Here is a 22285-nt window from a genome sequence, read left to right on the forward strand (position 1 = left end):
TCAGGAAAGATGTCTCAGAGGAAGTGACAGCTAAACTGAACATTTAAAGTAATTGGTGTTAACCACAAATGGGCTAAGGGGTGGGTTGTTCCAGGTAGAAAGGACCAGAAAGACTAACTTCCAACATGCTTCCCTCTACCTACTTTTTGTCCATTTGATCATTCTTTCCACTGTACCAGTGTTGTGTTGCTGAACACAAATCAAACCAAGTTAGTCCTGCTCCAAACTCGTCTTTGGCTTCCTGCTACTTCAGGATAAACGCAAAATCTTAACTCAGTTTCCTAGGCTCTCCATCACAAGCCCTACCTAATTTCAACATTATTTCATGCCATTCCACCCCCAATGACTTTCAGTTTCTATCACAGAAGACTTCTTTAGGTTTTTCTAACAGCTTCTTCCAGTTTCAAGGCTTTCCTCATAAGCTATCCAATCTGCATGGAAGACTATTCCCACTCTCACCTCTTTTAACTAATTAATCCCTATCCATCCTTTATATCTCAGCTGATTAAATCAGTACGCTCCTTACTCTGTGCTTTTCATAGCACTTCTTCCAAGTGTAATTAAACTAATTATGCAATTAAAGTCTGTCTCCTCCATTCAACTGTAGGGACCTATGTGTCTTGGTCTCCTGGGTGCGGCATTGTGCCTAACTCATGTAAGTACCCAATAAATATTTGTTGAATGAAGAGCAATGGTTCCACTGGAAAACTAAAATTAGTTTTGTGTGACTTAAGTTTAGAAGAATTTTTCAAAAACCCTCCTAAAACCTCAGTGGCCTTTGGTGGGACTATAAAATACATAAGATAGGACCTTAAGACAGGTGCAGAGTGACAAGTTTTCAGACTCACTCGACCTCCTTCAGATAGCCTATGCACACTGCCTGGAGTGTCTGAGACAAAGCCCCTATCCCCACCTTTCCTGATTTTCTAACCTGGGACTCCTGAACTTCTGAATATAAGTGTTTTTTTGGCTCTTCATAGTCCTAAATCTAGGCACTGAACAAGGTGGTGGGTGGGGTGGGAACCGAAGTCCCAGGCCCAGCAGTGCCAGGAAACCACAGGACTCATTACCTTGATCTCACCCTGAGAAGACAAATTTTGGGCACCCTGGGATAGCGTGTAGTGCTGAGAGCTGCCACTAGATGGCGCTACTCCCTCAATGTACCTAATTCAAGAAAGTAGAAATGGAATTCAGCCATATCCCAGTTTCTCCAGAACCAAAAAAGAAAGGAAGTCTGGGCTTGGGGCAGGTGGCATCCAGCATCCCTCAGTCCTGCATTCCTAAGGGAAATGGTCTGACCAGACAAATAAGACAAGCAAATAGTGTGGATGCTCCAATGGCTTTATTAACTCCTTTCTGCAGGTGGCAGGACCTTGTAGCTAGAGAGCTGGAAAGGAACCAGGAAGTGGTGGTCTCAGTATGGGTCATTAAAGGGGTACAGAGGGTGCCCTGCATCTCTCGGGACCCTCTTCCCATCCACCTGGAAAGAGAGACAGATGGCTCCATTAGCAGGAGTTGACGTTCCAAAGACACAGCATCTTTTCCTGAATCTTCCTCTGAACATCACCTGTATACAACACTATGCCAGATGGTAGTACAGGACCTGGGCCTCAGAGAATGCCAGTGTTGACAGCATCCCAGCAAACCACAGCCTGGTATATACCTGCCCCTGCCCCTAAGAGTTTGCAGTCTCAGCTGGAATAAGGAATATTTATTTTCCTATCTGTAACAGGCTTCAACCCAACCTCAATCCCTCTACCACAGCTGAGAAGGCCTTCTAGGTTCCTCTTTTTTTTTTTTTTTAAAGATTTTATTTATTCATTTGAGACACAGAGATACACAGAGAGAGAGAGCATGAGCAGGGAGAGAGGCAGAGGGAGAGGGAGAAGCAGGCTCCCCGCCGAGCCAGGAGCCCGATGTGGGGCTCGATCCCAGGACCCCGGGATCATGACCCAAGCCAAAGGCAGACGCTTAACCATCTGAGCCACCCAGGCGCCCCAGGTTCCTCTTATTTATACCATTTACTGAGAACTTGCTATGGTGTCAGGAACTGGGATCATTTTACAGACAGGAAACTGAGGCTTGTAGAAGTGAAATAACTTGGGGCACCTGGGTGGCTCAGATGGTTAAGCGTCTGCCTTCAGCTCAGGTCATGATCCCGGGGTCCTGGGATCGAGCCCGGCATCGGGCTCCCTGCTCGGTGGGAAGCCTGCTTCTCCCCCTTCTACTCCCCCTGCTTGTGTTCCCTCTCTCGCTGTGTCTCTCTCTGTCAAATAAATAAATAAAATTAAAAAAAAAAAAAAGAAGTGAAATAATTTGTCTAAGTCACAAGATATCGAGGCAGGACTGGGACTCACAGGCTATAATGCTTTCTCCCCGAACCATATTACTTCCCCAAGCTTAAGAAAAAGAAAGGAGCCCACTATGTCCAGGACAGCAATCCTACCAACATCCTGCCTCTTCTCTAACCAGCAAGGTTGAAGCCAGATTTGGGCCAGAATTCCACCCCAATTCTTACATTCCCTAACTCTGGCATGTGATATATACTCACTGTGAGCATGGGCACAATGTATCGCCAATTTTTATTCAGGGCATCTAGTTGCTTCATCTCATCTGGGCTAAAGGTAAAGTCAAACACCTGCGGATGGGAAGTGGGGGTCAGGAAAGCCAGCTTCGTGTGCAGAAGTTGGGATTCGAGAACACTATCTTCTTGTCAGGCAGAATCAGAACCAGACTGTGTCCCAGTGGGCTAAAGAAGACAGGACCCATCACCAAGTACCTGGATGTTCTGGAGGATACGTGAAGGGGTGATACTCTTGGGGATGCAGATCACTTTCCGCTGGACCTGCCACCTAAGGTGGGGGTTTGAAGTAGATGGGGAAGAGGAGTCAGTCCTCAAAAGCATTGTTTCGTCCTCCACTCAGCCTTCTCTAAACTCCTGGAATCCCTGAGCCCCAGTGGAATGGGGGACATGCCTCAGAGTAGCTTCCCCCAGATTACATGGCAAGATTCGCAGCCTCATTCAGGTAGTTGGATAAGGAAGCCCTCAACCCTGGTTTCCCAAAACAGGTGCCCTCATCCACCTCCTTTCCCCAAGACTGCCGCACCTGAGCAGGATCTGAGCTGGAGACCGGCCATACTTTTCAGCCAGGGCCAGGACCACTGGCTCCTCAAGTAGGACTGGTTCATCAGGATCACGCCAAGCTCGATCAGAGGAGCCCAGAGGGCTATAAGCGGTCACCTCCAGGCCGCGAGCTTGGCAGTGGGCAATCAGCTCCTTCTGAGCCAAGTATGGGTGACATTCCACCTGAAACAAAAAAAAACCCATCAGTACAGGCCGGCCCCACCCAGCTTGCGGGGCCCCACCCAGTCGTGCACATCTTGACCAACCTTGCATTGCTGACCGCCCCCCCACTTCCCCTCAGCCCACTTTTCCCATTCTCCATTTTCCACCGTCCATTTCATTCTCTTCCCACATTTCGATGTCTGTCTGTATTTTTGGTTTTCTAATATTTTTGTATTTGATATGAACCAATACATAGTACTTGTTCTCACAGACAGAACCTCACTTTACATGTACATTATTTACATTTATTTCCATTGTGTTTGAATCAAAAAGACTTTTTAGCCCTTTTTTATTTTAGTTCCAGTGTAGTTAACTCACTGCCCTTTATTTATTTAAGATTTTATTTGAGAGACAGAGAAGCAGGCTCCCTGCTCAAAGGAGCCCAATGCGGGGCTCGAACCAGGACCCTAGGATCATGACCCGAGCTAAAGGCAGACGCTTAACCGACTGAGCCCCCCAGATGCCCCAATGCCCTAGTTTATGCAGAGAATTTCTACACCAACACTTATTTTTTTTTTTTTAAGATTTTATTTATTTATTTGACAGAGAGAGACACAGGGAGAGAGGCAACACAAGCAGGGGGAGTGGGAGAGGGAGAAGCAGGCTTCCCGTGGAGCAGGGAGCCCAATGCGGGGCTCGATCCCAGGACCCTGGGATCATGACCTGAGCCGAAGGCAGACGCTTAACGACTGAGCCACCCAGGCGCCCCTACACCAACACTTCTGAAAACTTGTTAGCCATCTCCATGAAGGAGACCCATCATTTGCTCACTCATGTTCTTGCACACACACATATACCCCCAAACCAATGGATCTGCTTTGCTGTGCTCACCTGCAGGACAGCTGGGCGCACAGAGGCCACACTGAGCACATCATCAATCTGCCGACTGCTGAAGTTGGACAGGCCCAGTGCCCGTACCAGCCCCTTAGCCACCAGTGCCTCCAGAGCTTTCCAGGTCTCCTTGTAGTGGGTAGAGTCATAGCGGATAGTCCCATCGGCATTCTTAGGGAAAGGGTTGTCTCCCCGCCTAAGTGAAAGACAGTCCTCCACGAGTGGGCACAAATGCCAGGCTCCTGACTTACCTTATCCAGTCACTGTGTCTCTATACTAAGCCCAGAAAGGGCAAAAGGCCAAGAATAAGAAACAAGCATGGTTTTTCTCCCTTTCAGGTCATGACCCAGGCATTAACTCTATATAGAATGCCCATTCCCTTTCCTCTTTTTCCTAGACACAGACTGTATCTCCTCTCCTCTGGGAAGTCTTTCTGAACTCCTTCCTCCTCAGAGAGGTTGCAGGCTCTTGCAACCTTCTTCCAGTACAGGGCACAGAGCTGATGGTAAGGCTCCTTTCACACCCTCTGCTGGAGCTGATTCTCTACTGCAACCCTAGGCCTAGCTCAGCAGAAGCCAGCAGTTTCCTGAATGAATAAAGGGAGCAGGTGGGACCACTCACGTGCCCCTAGGATACCCACCACGGGAAGCTATGCTCCTTTTCTGTAGTTAAACTCCTGGCTGTGCTAGCATAAAAGGCTGAGCTCCCATGGCAAGCTGAGCAGTGTTCCTCTCCTGCTCTGCTACTGTGCCTTACAAGATACTAACATGACCCACCCAACACCCGACTCCCCGGATAAAGACCCTAGCAAGGCTCACTCAAAGGCATAAGGCCAGTGCATCAGGTACAGGTCCAAATACTCCAGCTGGAGGTCAGCCAGTGTCTTCCGGAGGGCAGGCTCCACATCCTCGGGATGGTGTTTAGTGTTCCACAGCTTAGAAGTCACAAACAGCTCCTCTCGAGGCACCACCTGGTCCAGGGGGCAGGGCCCATAGTGAGAAGAGCCGTGGGCACCCAGTCTTACCCGCCCTCACCTCTGGGAGAGGAATTAGAAGGAAGATGCCCCCAGATCCCTCCAGCCAGGCCCCAGCCCTCTCACCCCACTCCTCTGTAGCCCCGTCCTCACCTTGCCGGGTCCCACGTTCTCCTTCAGGGCCTCCCCGATCTCAGTCTCATTGCCATAGATAGCAGCACAGTCAATGTGGCGGTAGCCTACACTCAGGGCGTGCCTAACAGCTGCTTTCACCTGCCAGGTGACAGAAGCAGAGCTTTTAGCTCTGTTGGCCTAGTCAGAAACTGCCCTCCTGGGCGCCTGGGTGGCTCAGTCATTAAGCGTCTGCCTTTGGCTCAGGTCATGATCCCAGGGTCCTGGGATCGAGCCCCGCATCGGGCTCCCTGCTCCGCGGGAAGCCTGCTTCTCCCTCTCCCACTCCCCCTGCTTGTGCTCTCTCTCTCGCTGTGTCTCTCTCTGTCAAATAAATAAATAAAATCTTTAAAAAAATAAAGAAAGAAAGAAAAAGTTTGCTAACCCTTGGTCTAAGCAGTTGACATAGCTATTCTTCAAACGCCGACACCTGCCATGTGCCTACCTCTGGACTGAGCACTGGGGAGTGGCCCAGACCTTAAGGAGCCCTGTGTGGGAGAGGGCAACATGGTTACAGCACACGGTGATAAGTGCCATATTAGGGGTCAGCAAAGGGTCAGGCACAGAGGCGTCCCATGTCTGCCACAGCACTCAGTGCAGATCCAATTAGGGAAAGGGCTTCTTCCTATTCCCTTGGCCCTTCTGGGCCCCTCAGCCCTTCCTCTGAGTCACCTCAGGAAGCCAAGGGCTCACTACTGGTCTCTTCCCTTGTTTCTTCCCACTGCCCTTCAGGCCCATCCCTATATGAAATGGAGTACAGCAATGGGGCGGCTAGGGAAAATTCAGGGACCCTCTCCCAAATTCTGCCTTTTCCCTAGCAGAGGTGCAAAAAGCCCTCCTCCCCTTCCTCCATCTCTCACCTGGCCAGGATCGCTCTTCCAGGTGCCCAGCCCAATCAGGGGCATCTTCTGCCCAGTGTGCAGGAGGACACATGAAGCCGCCATTGCCCCCTGAAACAAAGATGGGAAGAGAATGGGGTGGGGGTCAGTGTGGCTGCTTGAGCCTCAGCTACCCATTGGTCAAGACTCCTGTAAAACACGGCTGGTAAAGGGAGCACAGAGGTTGTGCACACATGCCTGTGAGCAGAGGGCAGCTAATACAGGGTAGCCCGAACCAGCCAAAGCCAGTAGCTCCTGGACAGACATTAATTGGACCACTGGCATGGCTGCCCTTCCTTCTGCCAAGCTAAAGGTCTGTGTTAGAAAGTTCTGATACGAGGGGCGCCTGGGTGGCTCAGTTGGTTAAGCGACTGCCTTCGGCTCAGGTCATGATCCCGGAGTCCCGGGATCGAGTCCCGCATCGGGCTCCCTGCTTGGCAGGGAGTCTGCTTCTCCCTCTGACCTTCCTCCCTCTCATGCTCTCTGTCTCTCATTCTCTCAAATAAATAAATAAAATCTTTAAAAAAAAAAAAAAAAGAAAGTTCTGATACGAAAGACCAAGGTGAGTGGCTCCCTGAAGTACTCAGCCTTGACCACGTAACGTCTCAAGCCAGGGTAAGACAGGCAAAAGGGCCATTATGAGTCAGAGTGAGACCAGGTGACAGAACAGATTCAGGAACAGGTCACTTCTCTGCAGATGAAATGAACATTCCCAGGAGGTTGTCAGAAACTAGAGATTCTCCTGGTCCCTCACAGAGAGGTCTGATCGGCATGCTGCTAGGCCTGAGTGGGCTCTTAAAAGGTAAGTAGACCATTTTTTAGGTGAAAAAAACAAACTCAGAGAGTTGAAGTTATTTGCCCCCAAATCAACAGCTGAGAAGTGGCAGAGCCAAAGATCCAAAGAGGAGCCAATGGATAAAGGCAAGAAAAGGGCACGTAAACAGAGACTTTTAATATTCGTGTGCTGTGCCTCACAGTAGACACATATTACAATGTGCTACAGAAAAGCAAATGACTTCTGTAGGGCAAGGATCAGGAAATACTGACACTGGCTTTTAAGAGTGAGTTGGACTTTCCCAAGAGTCAGGGGGAGAGGGCTTTCCAGAAAGGGGAATTAGACACAGGAGAAAGCAGTAAACTATAGACATGAGAAAACTTCCAACTGAATAAAACAGGTGGGTGATTGGAGCTTTGAAAAATCAGAAATCTCCAAAGGGCCAAGAATACTCATTCAGTCAGTAAATGACGAATGTTCCAGGCCTTGTGCTAGGCCTAAGAGACACCATATTCAAATAGAGTCCCTGCCCTCTTGGAGTTTATGGGCTGGTGCGGTGAGGACAGAGGATAGCAGTACGATGTGTAAGATAGAATCAAAATCTGCACAAGAGCTACAAGAAAAGAGTAACCCTGCTAGGATGGCGTCTTGGAGGTAATAAATTTGAGTCTTTTTTTTTTTTTAAAGACTTTATTTTTAAGTAATCTCTACACCCAATATAGGTCTCAAACTCACAACTGTGATCAAGAGCTGCATGCTTGGGGTGCCTAGGTGGCTCAGTTGGTTAAGCGACTGACTCTTGATTTCGGCTCAAGCCATGATCTCAGGGTTATGAGATCGCGCTCCATGCTGGGTGTAGGGACTACTTAAGATTCTCTCTCCCTCAGACGAACCATGAGAGACGATGGACTCTGAAAAACAAACTGAGGGTTCTGGGGGGGAGGGGGGTGGGAGGATGGGTTGGCCTGGTGGTGGGTATTGAGGAGGGCACGTTCTGCATGGAGCACTGGGTGTTACGCACAAACAATGAATCATGGAACACTACATCTAAAACTAATGATGTAATGTATGGGGATTAACATAAGAATAATAAAAAAAAAGATTCTCTCTCCCTCTCCCTCTGCCCCAACCCCCTAATCTAAAAAAAAAAGAAAAAGAAAGAAAAAAAGAGGCGCGCCTGGGTGGCTCAGTCGGTCAGGCAACCGCCTTTGGCTCAGGTCATGATCCCAGGATCGTGGGATCGAGCCCCGCACTGGACTCCCTGCTCAGGGGAGTCTGCTTTTCCTTCTCCCTCTGCTACTCTCCCTGCTTGTGCTCTCTCTCTCTCTGTCAGATAAATAAATAAAATCTTTAAAAAAAAAAAAGATTCTCTCTCTCCCTCTCACCCCTGCTCTCAAAAAAAAAAAAAAAAAAAGTTGCACTCTCTACTGATTGAGCCAGCAAGGTGCCCCTGAGTCAAGTCTTGACTTCAATAGGAATTATCCAAGCAAAAGGGAAAAGAGAAAGAATGCTCACCCTAAGAGCCAATAAGGTAGAAATAACCTCTTCCCTTGATCTCATCAGTACTACAGATATCACTCCCTTGGGATTGACTGCATTGCCAGCAATAACTGTATAAATATAACCTTGGGGCGCCCGGGTGGCTCAGTCGTTAAGCGTCTGCCTTCGGCTCAGGTCATGATCCCAAGGTCCTGGGATCGAGCCCCGTATCAGGCTCCCTGCTCTGCGGGAAGCCTGCTTTCCCTCTCCCTCTGCCCCTGCTTGTGTTCCCTTTCTCGCTGTGTTTCTCTCTGTCAAATAAATAAATAAATATTAAAAATATATATATAGGGGCGCCTGGGTGGCTCAGTCGTTAAGCGTCTGCCTTCGGCTCAGGTCATGATCCCACGGTCCTGGGATCGAGCCCCGCATCGGGCTCCCTGCTCTGCAGGAAGCCTGCTTCTCCCTCTCCCACTCCCCCTGCTTGTGTTCTCTCTCTCGTTGTCTCTCTGTCAAATAAATAAATAAAATCTTAAAAAATAAAAAAATAAAATAAATAAATAAATATATATATATATATATAAAAAACACCTTTGTTTCCAAGTTCTGAAAAGACATCAAGAATGTTATGGTAGAGCAGGAAATAAGATAAGTTGTAAGAATAGCTGACATATTGGGCGCCTGGGTGGCTCAGTTGGTTAAGCCACTGCCTTCAGCTCAGGTCATGATCCTGGAGTCCCGGGATCGAGTCCCACATCGGGCTCCCTGCTTGCTCAGCGGGGAGCCTGCTTCGCCCTCTGACCCTCCCCCCTCTCATGCTCTCTCTATCTCATTCTCTCTCTCAAATAAATAAAATCTTTAAAAAAAAAATAGCTGACATATCAAAATTGTCTTTCCTAATACTTCCGACTCTGGAAGAATTTTATAGTCTAGCACAACCTGGTTATGGAGATCACCTTTTTCTGCTAAACCAAAAATAAAAATGTTCAGTCTGGGCAGCAAACCACAGATCACTGAGGGCAATACTGTTACCAAACTTTCCCAGGACACAAACTTTCCAGGGATCAGGTAAGCATGTCTGGCCTTCACAGGAACTAGACTGCCAGTTGCCACCAGGGTCTGTGGTGGGTGTCCCAGGCTTGATCCCCAAACAGGTGACCTGCTGGCCTCTCCCAGATCTCCCAGCACACTGGAGAACTCTGAAATTACACGTGGACTTAGCCTGAAAGCTTGAAAAAAAAGCCTGATCTAAGGCAAAAAGGAAGAAACCTGATGCTTGCTTCTCCCTTTCTTTTGATGGTGAAACTGAAATCCCAAACGGCTGAGGCTTGGGGGAGTGGGGCTCATAGGAGAAGGAACACCTAACAAAGAACTTCAAAGAACAAGAGCTCCAAAGGAGAGAATGGAGGGGCCACAGCAGAGAACAAATGTTTTTCTCTAGGACAGGAAGTCATACTCTGTCAGCTTGTCACTCCATCCTCATCTTCTGCCTCATGCATTGGCATTCCAGCCTTCTCCTGCATTAACAGGCTCTGAAGTTGTCAGGAACTGCCTAGCAAGGCCTCTGGCAGCACTCAAACACCCTCCTGTTAACTTGGGAGAGGTTTTACACACAAAAGAGAAATGCTGGCATGCCTGGGGGGCTCAATCGGTGGAGCGCCTGCCTTCGGCTCAGGTCAGGATCCCAGGGTCCTGGGATTGAGTCCCGCATCAGGCTCCCTGCTCAGCGGGGAGTCTGCTTCTCCCTCTCCCTCAGCCTCTGCCCCTCCACTCATGTGCTCGCTCTCTCTCTCTCAAATAAACAAATAAATAAGATTAAAAGAAAATAAAAGATTTTGGCTGTGTGTGGGGAGAGGTGGTATCAAGACCCAGGTTTTAGGGGCACCTAGCTGGCTCACTCGGTGGAGCATGCAACTCTTGGATCTTGGGGTTGTAAGTTCAAGCCCCATGTTGGGTGGTTGAGATTACTTAAAATCTTAAAAAAAAAAAAAAGGACTCAGGTTTTATTATTCCCAAGTCAGCACCTACGTTCCTTCTCTCTGGGGCAGGCTTCCCTTCTCAGAAGAGGGCTCTATAGCTGCTGCCTGGATGCAGGGAACTTGAAAACACAGGAAAAAGAGGAAGCAGTATTTACATGAGTGTTCTCTGGCTACATGGGCCTTTCCTCTACTTCTCATAAATGCTGGTGTCCCTCAGGGTTCTGTCCCCAATCCTCTTCGCACTCCCTGGTTGAGCTCACATCTTCAGTTACCACATTAAACACTGATTCTGCCCACGCCAGTTCTGGACATTCAACTCCCTCTGGACATCTCCACCAGTATGTCCTATAGGTATCTAAGACTCAACATGTCCAAAACTGTACTCATCAAATCTAGCAGCAAAGCACAAAGGGAACAGTTCAAGGCCTGGGGTTGCACGACCTGGGTTTGAATCTCAGCACCCCTGGAACATCTTTTGAAGAGATACTGTATCTATTTTTTTTTTTAAGATTTTATTTATTTATGAGAGAGAGCGAGAGAGCACACAAGCAGGGGGAGCGGCAGGCAGAGGGAGAAGCAGGCTCCTGCTGAGCAAGGGGCCTGATGTGGGACTTGATCCCAGGACCCTGGGATCATGACCTGAGCCGAAGGCAGATGCTTCACTGACTGAGCCACCCAGGTGTCCCAAGATGCTATATCTAAAGCACTTTGCCCAGTGCCTGACCCATGCTCTTCATTCCGTATACTCTCTTAGTAGGGACTCAAGGCCCTGGATAAAACCTTGTTAAAGCAAACATGTTCATAGTATAATCTATGGGATTTTGAAAAGCCATCTAAATAAAGCATTTCAGTTCGTTTGGCATTTCTGACTATTATCTATCAGATTATGATTTTGACAGGTGATGGGTAGGGGGGTATATCCTTACCTGTACTTCTAAGAAGCCAGGATGGAAAACCACTTTAAATATGTAACAGTGACCAAGATTTGGTCTATTTGGCTGGTTAAAAATCCTATTAATATTGGTAATTTTTTTTTTTTAAGATTTTATTTATTTATTTGAGAGAGAGGATGAGGAGAGAGAGAGAGCACATGAGAGGGGGAAGGGTCAGAGCGAGAAGCAGACTCCCCGCTGAGCAGGGAGCCCGATGCGGGACTCGATCCCGGGACTCCAGGATCATGACCTGAGCCGAAGGCAGTCGCTTAACCAACTGAGCCACCCAGGCGCCCTAATATTGGTAAATATTTTTAAAGTGGCACCTGGGTGGCTCAGATGGTTGAGCATTGCCCTCAGCTCAGGTCATGATCTCCAGGTCCTGGGATAGAGCCCCGCATCGGGCTCCCTGCTCAGCGGGGAGCCTGCTTCTCCCCCTCTCCCTCTGCCTCTCCCCCTGCTTGTGCTCTGTCTCTCTCTCTCTCAAATGAATAAATCTTAAAAAAAATTTTTTTTTTAATTTGGTAAGTATTTTTTTAAAAAGACAGTTTGCTCTGGACTGTAATGTAAAACCTAAGACTGCAGTAACAGTTCATGTACTTCTTGATGGATGTGAAAAGAATTTTAAAATATATATATATATTTTTTTTTAAAGATTTTATTTATTTATTTGAGAGAGAGACACTGAGAGAGAGAGCACATGAGGGGGGAGTGTCGGGAGGGTCAGAGGGAGAAGCAGACTCCCTGCCGAGCAGGGAGCCCGATGCAGGACTCGATCCAGGGACTCCAGGATCATGACCTGAGCCGAAGGCAGTCGCTTAACCAACTGAGCCACCCAGGCGCCCTTAAAAAATATATTTCTTGGGCGCCTGGGTGGCTCAGATGGTTAAGCGTCTGCCTTCGGTTCAGGTCATGATCCCAGGGTCCTGGGATCGAGTCCCACATCGGGCTCCCTGCTCCTTGGGAGCCTGCTTCTCCCTCTGCCTCTCTCTCTCTGTCTCTCATGAATAAATAAATAAAATCTTTAAAAATATATATATATATATATATATTTCTTATGTCTTTCTCCAGTCCATCCGTATCTGCCTCCAAGGCTATTGCTCTAGCTTGAACCACCCCTACCTGAACCACCCATCTCTGCTTCCAGTTTGGCCGCTCTCCCCACAATCCATTCACTAAATCTGACCATGTGACCCAGAGGCTCAAACTCCTCCAGCAGTCCTTGCCTACCTTCAGGATAAAGTCTGCATTCCTTAGTAAACCTTTCTTAACTTGGCTCCCACCTTCCTCATTTTTCCACCTCTTCATTGCAAACTCCAGGTTTCAGACTACAGAACCAGCCACCACTAACTTGAATCCAGGCACACTTTGCTTCCCCAAGTCCCATCCTTGCCCGGCTAGCTGGGGCTCATCCTTCAGCTAGGACTTGCTCCTCCCACTCACTGATAGCTGTGCACCTAGCTGCAGCTGTTTGTTTATATTGGTTTCCCTCACAGACCAGGTACTCCTTGAGGTCAGAGTGTATCATCTATCTGAACCCATCACTCCTAGAGTGCCTGCCCCATACGTATACATAGAAACACACACGTGAGCGCACGTACACACACACTAAAGACACACACAAAGGCAAATGGTAGAAAGCTTGACAGCTGGGGTGGGGAGTGCATTTGAGGAAGTCACTGCGTTCATCACCTTCTTTCTTTACTTCTTGGGTAACCTGGAAAGAATCATCTCTGGAAAATATCAAAGCACTTTACCATTTTCAGAAAAACAAAACCAAAAACAAAAAAACAAAAAACAGTGGCTTCATACAGGATGATACTGGGATTGCTCCTGTACAAATAAGAAAACTGAGATCTTGGGGAAAGTTAATAGGCTTGATCAAAACCATCAGGACTCTTTTGGGGAGATCTTGCAGCCTGAGTACGGGTAGGCTGAAGGGAAGAGTTAGTTAATAGTAACCCCATCTGGAGACAGTTCAGATTCCATCCAGTCTCACTGTAACAGAGGTCTGAGGCAACGGAAAAACATGCCCTAGCTTTCCCAAACCCAAGGCAGGTGCCTAAGTAAGCTAAGTCTACCCACTCCGACCACTTCCAGAAGTATCTCTGCAATTCCACAGAAAGGCCAGAGTTCTGCAAAAATCGTGTTGGTGAGCAAACAAAAAGAGGACAACTAAAACTTACTGAGCACCTAATAGTTGACGGGCGTTTTAAAAGCTTTATGTCACTTAATTCTCACTACAGTTCCGACGTAGGCACTCATTTCATCGGTGAGAAAACTGAGGTCCACAGAAACTGAGAACTTATCCAAGACCACACAGAGTTCAAATCCGAAACCGAGTCAGACTGCCTCCAGTGCCTGCGCTCTCTGCTCTGTTCCGGGGGCACAGAGGAGATGGGGGCAGCAGCAGGAGAAACTCACCTCGGCTGGAGCCCAGAGCGTGAACAAGACAGCGTGATCCCTGCTTGGTTCTGCGCCCCGCCAACGAGCCAATAGGCCTCAGCTTCCGGAACCGGTGGGCAGCAAGGGAGGTTGGCCTGATGGTGGAAAACGGGACCTGGCTGAAGTCTGGCGGTGAAGGGGAAGCTCCTCCCGGAGGAGGGGAAAGGGCCTGGCTTTCAGCGTGACGCCCAGTGGTGGACCCCAGCCCTGCCCCTCCTGAAGAGGCGGAGGGCGGAAGCCAGAGCTGCGAGCCTGCGCCATCTCCTCCTCTGGCGGCTAGCGGTCGGATTGGCTGGAGTTTAGACACACCTCACTGCGCATGTCTGGAGGGGGCGGGGCCGGGCGAAGCACGAGCCGCCGGCCACGTGGGAGGCTCTAGCGGCCGGGGAGGCGGTGCCTCTGCTGGCCCACATTGCACCGCGCGCCGCGGCGACACCACTGTAGGCTGCTGGGGCGCTTTCTGCTGGAAGGGGGAGGCTCCTGGGTGACACGTTGCCGGTTCCTCTGTGTCTCCTCTCCTCCCGGATTCGCAGCACCAGCTCTCTCTCCTCTCCCATAGAGACGGGTTGGCCGGGTTTCCAGCGCATACCTAAGCTGGCGCGGTCACTTGGTCAGGCAAACAGGCTCCGAGCGTAGCAGCAGCATAAAAGTTGTAACAAGGAAGACCTCGAGCCTCTGGGCTCCAAGAGATAGAAAGTTCCTTGCCCCTGTATCTGGACTGTGGACCCTGGCCGCGCATTAATGTGCCAGTACTGTGCTAGACTTTATAAACATGTTTTTTATTGAATCTTCACCACAACCCTGTAAAGGGAATGTTCTTAATTTTTTGGTAAGCCTTTTAATTGAAGTATGGTATAGCATACACAGAGAAAAATGCACAAATCTTAAACGTACAGCTCTATTTTTTCCCCAATGTAATTATTATCCAGGTGAAGATACAGACGTTACCAGCACACTGGAAGCCTCCTGTGAGGGAAGTATTCACGTTCCATTTTACAGATTGGACAGACTCAGCCAGGTAAAGTAGCTTGCCCAAAGTCACACAGCTAAAGTTACAGATATGTTTGAAATGCCCCTTGCCATTTGGACCAAGAGCTGTCTTGCATTTTACGTGTTTTCCTCTCTGTGTAGCTCGCCTTTCTCTCTCCACATCTCTTGTCTTTCCTACCCCTCTACTCCTCCCCATCTTTTTTTGCCCCCTGGATTACTCCCCACCATTTCCTCAGTACAGGTGGTGTCCTGGTAGACCAAATGTCCAACGTTTGATGCCATCTGTCCTCATAAAGTCACTCAGATTCCAGCTTATGTGATCAGAATTTTATATCCGTCAAACTCTAGATTGGGTTGTCCCAGCAGAAACTAAGAACCAGACAGTAAGAAGCAGAAACTAAGAACAAAGTTCAGGTTCCCATAACAGATCCCTGTATGCAAATCTGGGCAATAAAGGGGCCACCGTAGAAGCTCACAGCCTGGAGACAGAGGGAGTAGGCCTATGTACCTTTTTTTTTTTTTTTTAAGATTTTATTTATTTGTCAGAGAGCACAAGCAGGGGGAGCGGCAGGCAGAAGGAGAGGGAGAAGCAGGCTCCCTGCTGAGCAAGGAGCCCCCATGTGGGACTTGATCCCAGGACCCTAGAATCATGACCTGAGCTGAAGGCAGATGCTTAACCGACTGAGCCACCCAGGCATCCTGGTCTATGTACCTTTCTTAGTTAAAAAGGAACTTGAGGCAAGACAGTGAGGGGAGGTACTTATCCATACTCTCTTGCCTGGCTCTTAGCAGAGCCTCTCAGACCCTCTTCATACTTCTTACCAGTGTCAGTAAGGACCCTGGGAAGGAGAGGGAGACTGTAAATCCAGATTCATCTCCAGGAGTAAATATTAGGCTGAGTGTCTTTCATCCAGTAGAGTGTTCTTCATGCAACTAGTACTGAGGCCCTACTGTGTGCTAGATAATCTGCTAGCATGCTGAAAATACCTTGAACAAGATCTTGCCTTATGAGCTGAACTTCCAGTGACATTGTAGTAGAGGGCAGGAGCACGTTTAAGGAAAGCCTAAACTCCTTCCAGTTCATGAATGTCTCTAAAGGGCAGAATCATTTCTAAACCCTGGACAGCTCAGAAACTAGCCCTTAATGCAGGATGTTAACCTTTTCTGTAGCAAAGGGATAATACCAACTTTATAAGACCTAATTTTCCCCAAAAAACCATGAGAATCCCTGCCTGGATAGCTACTGGGGATAGCCATAGGGTTGTGCACAAAGGCACTATTTCTTTCTCAGTCCCTTGGATCCTGTGGTCCAATTCAAGAGCCTGCTGAGGGCCAGGCCCTGTGGGCTGTACTATGCAGTCTGCTTCTTCATCCTTCCAGATCCAAGCTCCAATCCCCTCCTTTTTTTTTTTTTAATTTAAAGATTTTATTTATTTATTTGACAGAGCAACACAGCGAGAGAGGGAACACAAGCAGGGGGAGTGGGAGAGGGAGAAGCAGGCTTCCTGTGAGCAGGGAGCCTGACGCGGGGCTCGATCCCAGGACCCTGCAATCATGACCTGAGCCAATGGCAGACGCATAACGACTGAGCCATCCAGGTGCCCCTCAGATCCCCTCCTTTCCCCAGCAGGCCATTGCACCTGTACATGATTCCGCTGTACATATTTCACTGATTTCAGTGTGGACTCTGTGTACTCTATCTTGTCTTACCCATTGGACTGGGAACCCTCTTCAATGCCAGAGACTGGTTTAGGAAACATGCTTTAGCTACCTTTTTTTTTTTTTTAAAGATTTTATTTATTTGACAGAGACATAGAGAGAGAGGGAACACAAGCAGGGGGAGTGGGAGAGGGAGAAGCAGGCTTCCTGCAGAGCAGGGAGCCCGATGCAGGGCTCAATCCCAGGACCGTGGGATCATGACCTGAGCTGAAGGCAGACGCTTAACGACTGAGCCACCCAGGCGCCTCTTAGCTACCATTTTTAATAGCAAAACAATAGCTAATGTTTTTTGGGCTCTTACTATATGCATCAGACACTGTACTGAATATTTCATAGAGATTATCTCATTTAATCTTCACAGCAACCTTAGGAATAGGGACCATTATCATCCCCCCTTTTGCAGTTGAAAAAAGAGGCTAAATGACTTGTGTAGGGTCACACAGTAAATGGAACCATAGCCGGCATCTCTGACTCCAAAATCCATGTTTTTTCCAGGACATCACTTGGTGGGCTGCATGAATAAATGTCTGAAATTTGTATTCACGTGAGGTCCAAACACTCAAAGGAGTAACATGGGAAGTAATAGGGAAGATGTGACTATAGAGTCAGGCCTTAGTAGGTCAATGGTTCTCATGAGTAACACCTTTGGGAGGCATACACCACTAGGCACTTGGACAGGTACCATCTGCTGGAAATAGAAGTGAACTAGGTTGGGCACAGAATTTCCCAACAATTCTGTCTTGTAGGAGATTTGTGTGATGCATCAACCTGCTGGATCTGACATAGCTGTGGAGTTGGGTAACCCACAGTATCAATCATGTACTGTAGTATTTCTCTGCTTTGCTGCCCCAGAGCTTTCTCCACTCTACAGAAGGCTGCTTGGCTATATGTAGCTGCAACCTGGAAGGGTGAGGGAGTGTAGGTCTCCAGGGGAGACCCTCAAAAATAGAGGGACAAGGATCTTTAGGTAAATGCTCCAGCCAACAGATTCTCCAGTAGGGTAATTATGAGGTATGGTTTTCATAGTTTTTCAGAGGCTTCCCTAGGTGGATTGGTTCCAGTTGCCCATAGTATTAACTGGTTTTTTGTTTGTTTTAAGATTTTATTTATTTATTTAACAGAGACAGAGCAGGAACACAAGCAGGGGGAGTGGGAGAGGGAGAAACAGGTGCCCCACCCAGCAGGGAGCCCCATGTGGGATTCGATCCCAGGACCCTGGGATCATGACCTGAGCCAAAGGCAGATGCTTAGTGACTGAGCCACCCAGGAGCCCTTAACTGGTTAAATTGTTTCCCCCCTGCTTTTCTATCTCATTTCCCCCTCTGGTTCCTGAAATCATCTCCCAAATAAATGGCCTGTGTCCAGTCCTTGTCTCAAGGTCTGACTTTAGAGAGATCCCAACTAAGACACTTAACTAGATGTTTCTTTTCTTTAAAAAAAATAATTTACACACATGTATGTGTGTTTCCTTTATAAGACTGATACATCTGGGGTACCTGGGTGGCTCAGTCAGTTAAGTGTCTGCTTTTGTCTCAGGTCAAGATCCCAGAGTCCTGGGATGTGTCCTGCTCCCTGCTTAGCAGGGAGTCTGCTTCTCCCTCTTTCTTCCTCTCCCCCAACCCCCTCTTGCACTTGTACCACTCTTTCTCAAATTAAAAAAAAAAAAGACTCGTACGTGTTCATTATTGCAACTATTGCAAATTTTGGAAAATATAAAAGAATTGCCCCATTACCTAAAGACAACCACTGTTATCTTTCAGCATATGACAAATTATTTCTTTTGTGTTTCCGTTTTTTGTGTATGTGTATGTTTCTGTTTTTAACTGTTATTGTAATCTAAACTACTAAAATAATTATTCTGGGGGCGCCTGGTTGGCTCAGTCGACTAAACATCTGCCTTCGGCCCAGGTCATGATCTCAGGGGCCTGGGATCGAGCCCCTCATCGGGTTCCCTGCTCAGCGGGAGGCCTGCTTCTCCCTCTGCCTCTGCCCCTCCCCACTGCTCCTGCTCTCTCTCTCTCAAACAAATAAATAAAATCTTAAAAAAAAATAAAACAAAATAAAATAATTATTCTATTTATTAGTTTGTGATTTAATCATAGAAATTCAGTTTTTTTTTTTAAGATTTTATTTATTTGACAGAGACACAGCGAGAGAGGGAATACAAGTAGGGGGAATGGGAGAGGGAGAAGCAGGCTCCCCGCTGAGCTGGGAGCCCGATGTGGGACTCGATCCCAGGACTCCGGGATCATGACCTGAGCCGAAGGCAGACGCTTAACCAACTGGGCCACCCAGGCGCCCCATCTTTTTTTTTTTTAAAGATTTTATTTATTGGGGCGCCTGGGTGGCCCAGTTGGTTAAGCGTCTGCCTTTGGCTCAGGTCATGATCCCGGAGTCCTGGGATCGAGTCCCACATCGGGCTCCCAGCTCAGCGGGGAGCCTGCTTCTCCCTCTGACCCTATCCCCTCTCATGCTGTTTTTCTCTCTCTCTCTCAAATAAATAGATAAATAAAATCTTTAGGAAAAAAAAAGATTTTATTTATTTATTTGACAGAGAGAGACACAGCGAGAGAGGGAACACAAGCAGGGGGAGCGGGAGAGGGAGAAGCAGGCTCCCTGCAGAGCAGAGAGCCCAATGCGTGGCTCAATCCCAGGACCCTGGGATCATGACCTGAGCCGAAGGCAGATGCTTAACGACTGACCACCCAAGCACCCCAAAATTCAGTTTGTTCTTAACGATGTCTATGAATTTGGGAAAAATGGGTTTTAAAAAAATGTATGTAGGGGTGCCTGGGTGGCTCAGTTGGTTAAGCGCCTGCCTTTGGCTCAGGTCATAATCCTGGAGTCCTGGGATCGAGCCCCGCGTCAGGCTCCCTGGTCAGCGGGGAGTCTCCTTGTTCCTCTCTCTGCCTGCTGCTCCCCATGCTTGTGCTTTCTCTCTCTCTGTCAAATAAATAAAATGTTAAAAAAAATGTATGTAGGGGCGCCTGGGTGGCTCAGTCGTTAAGCGTCTGCCTTCGGCTCAGGTCATGGTCCCAGGGTCCTGGGATCGAGCCCCGCATCCAGCTCCCTGCTCAGCGGGAAGCCTGCTTCTCCCTCTCCCACTCCCCCTGCTTGTGTTCCCTCTCTCACTGTGTCTCTCTCTGTCAAATAAATAAAATCTTTAAAAAAAAAAAAAAAAGTATGTAATAATAGGACCAGTGGTATTTGGAAACTGACTCATGACATTAACTAGAAAATGTTGAAAGCTATTACTTTAGAGATGACATTTTCCCATGAAATTGTATCATTGGGATAGGTAGAAATGGAGGGAAGGATCATTCCCAGAACATCAATTAGGAAAAACATGTTGGCAAGCAGAACCAAGGTACATTTAGCAGGTGGGCCACTTCCGCTACAATGTAAATTCATATAGAATACTTAGCCAAAAGGTTTGAACTTTGTAGAGATAGTAAAGGTTTTCCAAGCAGGAAAAAGACATAATTAAAGGATATAAAAAATAGATGGAGTGATGGTTAGAAATTAGGCACCAGGGGGCTCCTGGGTGGCTCAGTTGGTTAAAGCATCTGCCTTTGGCACGGGTACTGATTCCAGGGTCCTGGGATGGAGCCCGGCATCAGGCTCCCTGCTCAGTGGGGAGCCTGCTTCTCCCTCTGCCTCTGCCACCCGGCTCGTGCTCTCTCTCTCTCTCACTCTCTCTATTTCAAATAAATAAAATCTTTTAAAAAGGAAGAAAAAGAAATTAGGCGTCAGCAGCAGGCCTAGGCCTGTGTGGTTAAGAGTATGAATTAGGGTAGTACTTCATTACTGGAAAAGTGAAGTACCTTCGAGATGGTGAAAAATTTGCCATGTGGGCAGATAATCCTGTCACCCTGGAAGTCAAAGGGAGGAAGCACTCTTTTTTAATTGATTATAGCAAACTTTTTTTTTAATTAATTTATTTGAGAGAGACAGGATGAGTGCAGTGCATGAGCCAGGGGAGAGGCGGTTGCTTCTACCCTTATCTAAGTCACTACTACCTCAACTATGGTTTACTCTTAGAACTTCCTAAGTGTTCCTCACACAGAGCCAAGGATGTAGGCTAGATGCCAGGGCAACATCTTGCTTGGTCACCGTAGCCCAGGGCCCAAGCCTCAACTCAGTTCGAGAATCCTAACTCACAAGGGAGCTTACTGGGATTTACATGTTCAAAAAGGACTGATACATAAATTAGAAAATCAGTATATTAATTCACTATGGAAAGACTGCATTTCAAGGATTGCTATGTTCCTGCCTGCCCTCCAGAAGACTCTCTTCTTGTCATTAAGGAATATAGGAAGCAAAATATTACTAAGAACTTTAGAATCAGTTTGATGATGAATTTGATATATATAGAATATATGGATGTATATTCACTCTGGGTCCAGATGGACTCTCAAGCTCCCATTCCCCCATCAGAGGTGCCCTTGCCCAGTTACTCCCTCTCTTCCACAGCAGTTTCTAGCATCTCAATTCCTTTAGTCATTGCCATTAGAATAATGCTAATTAAGTTGGTTCCCTAGGCATGCTCTGACAGATTACAATTTGTTAGAGTTTTAGCATAAATTTGGTGTCCTTGGCACACCTGGGTGGCTCAGTCAGTTGAGCAGCCAACTCTTGATTTCGGCTCAGGTCTTGATCTCAGGGTTGTGGAATTGAGCCTCAGGCAATTGAGGCTCTGTGCTCAGCAGGGAGTCTGCTTGAAGATTCTATTTCTCCCTCTCCCTCTGCCTTTCCTAAGGTGGTTCAGAAGTGGTCAGATTAAGGATCCATTTTTTTATTAAAGAATATGAAAGAAAGAGGAATAAAGGATGACCCCTGGGATTTTGACCTCAGCAACTGGGCAAATGTTAGTGTCCTTTACTAAATGGGAAAAACTGGGAAAGCAGTACATGAGTGAGAGGGAGAAAATAATTCTTTTTGGACAAGTTGAATTTGAAATGCTTGTAAGACATAAGGGAGCCAAGTAGGCTTTTTGAATATATCAGTCTGGAGCCCAGTGGTGAGGTCAGGGCTGTATAAATGATGTCTAAGGTCCTGAAATTGGATGAGTTTAGGGAGTGAGGGAGACGTAAGAGAAATGAGGACCAAGGATTCTGATGTGGAGGGCCCTGTAACATTTAGAAGTCAGGAAAAGGACCCAGAAAAGGAACAGCCAATAAAATGAAAGAAAAATCAGTAGAGTGCAAAATCCCAGAAGTCAAATCTTTTCGAGGAGAGAATGATTAACCAGGACAAATGCTGCTGAGAGGTCATGTAAGATGGAGACTGAGGCTTGACTATTGGATTTGGCATAGTGGCAGCCATTGGCGATCTTGACATAGAGGCTTCAGCGAAGTAGTATAGACAAAGGTTAGAGTGAATTAAGAAAAGAATTGGAGGGGGCACCTGGCTGGCTCAGTCAGAGGAGCATGCAACTCTTTGATTTCAGGGTCGTGAGTTGGAGCCCCATGCTTGCTGTACAGATTACATAAATAAATAAAAAGTGAAACAAAAAATTTAAAAGAATTGGAGGTGAGGAAGTGGACCAAGTGCCTATATGATGAGGGAGCAGAAAGCAAGCTGAGGGCAAAGCACAAGCTGACACCCTGAAACTACCCCCCACCCAGGGGGGATATGTGTGACATTCCTCAGGCACTCCTGGTGAAAAAGGGACAGGCAGGGCTAGGTAGGGAGAGATATATAAGGGGCTCCATGATCAGGCTCACAGAAATCCCAAAAATGCGGAGGTATAAGGAAACTAGAGATA

General features: G+C 47.6%; 1 protein-coding gene across 1 annotated transcript; it reads right to left on the reverse strand.

The window, feature by feature from the left end:
• Positions 1-1320: 1320 nt before the first annotated feature.
• On the reverse strand, positions 1321-13979 carry AKR1A1 (aldo-keto reductase family 1 member A1). The gene is made up of 9 exons (XM_064589234.1): positions 13789-13979; positions 6182-6271; positions 5304-5423; positions 4996-5147; positions 4178-4373; positions 3108-3307; positions 2780-2852; positions 2552-2638; positions 1321-1480 (listed from the first exon to the last, which is right to left on the reverse strand). Exons 2-9 carry the CDS (start codon positions 6263-6265, stop codon positions 1415-1417), a joined length of 978 nt encoding a protein of 325 aa, XP_064445304.1. The 5' UTR covers positions 6266-6271; positions 13789-13979; the 3' UTR covers positions 1321-1414.
• Positions 13980-22285: the final 8306 nt, after the last annotated feature.

The sequence above is a fragment of the Mirounga angustirostris genome, unplaced genomic scaffold (assembly GCF_029215605.1).
Source record: "Mirounga angustirostris isolate CCGP_5_RB_7025 unplaced genomic scaffold, mMirAng1.0.hap1 SCAF_4, whole genome shotgun sequence".
Lineage (NCBI taxonomy): Eukaryota > Metazoa > Chordata > Mammalia > Carnivora > Phocidae > Mirounga > Mirounga angustirostris.

Bases quoted from the DNA above. Each gene is read 5' to 3' on its own strand.
- AKR1A1 (XM_064589234.1), bottom strand. From the start codon at position 6,265: ATGGCGGCTTCATGTGTCCTCCTGCACACTGGGCAGAAGATGCCCCTG. The intron at 5,424-6,181 runs GTGAGAGATGGA...GTCACCTGGCAG, and splicing joins GGAAGAGCGATCCTGGCCAG to GTGAAAGCAGCTGTTAGGCA. The intron at 1,481-2,551 runs GTGAGTATATAT...CTCTCTTTCCAG, and splicing joins ACATTGTGCCCATGCTCACA to GTGGATGGGAAGAGGGTCCC.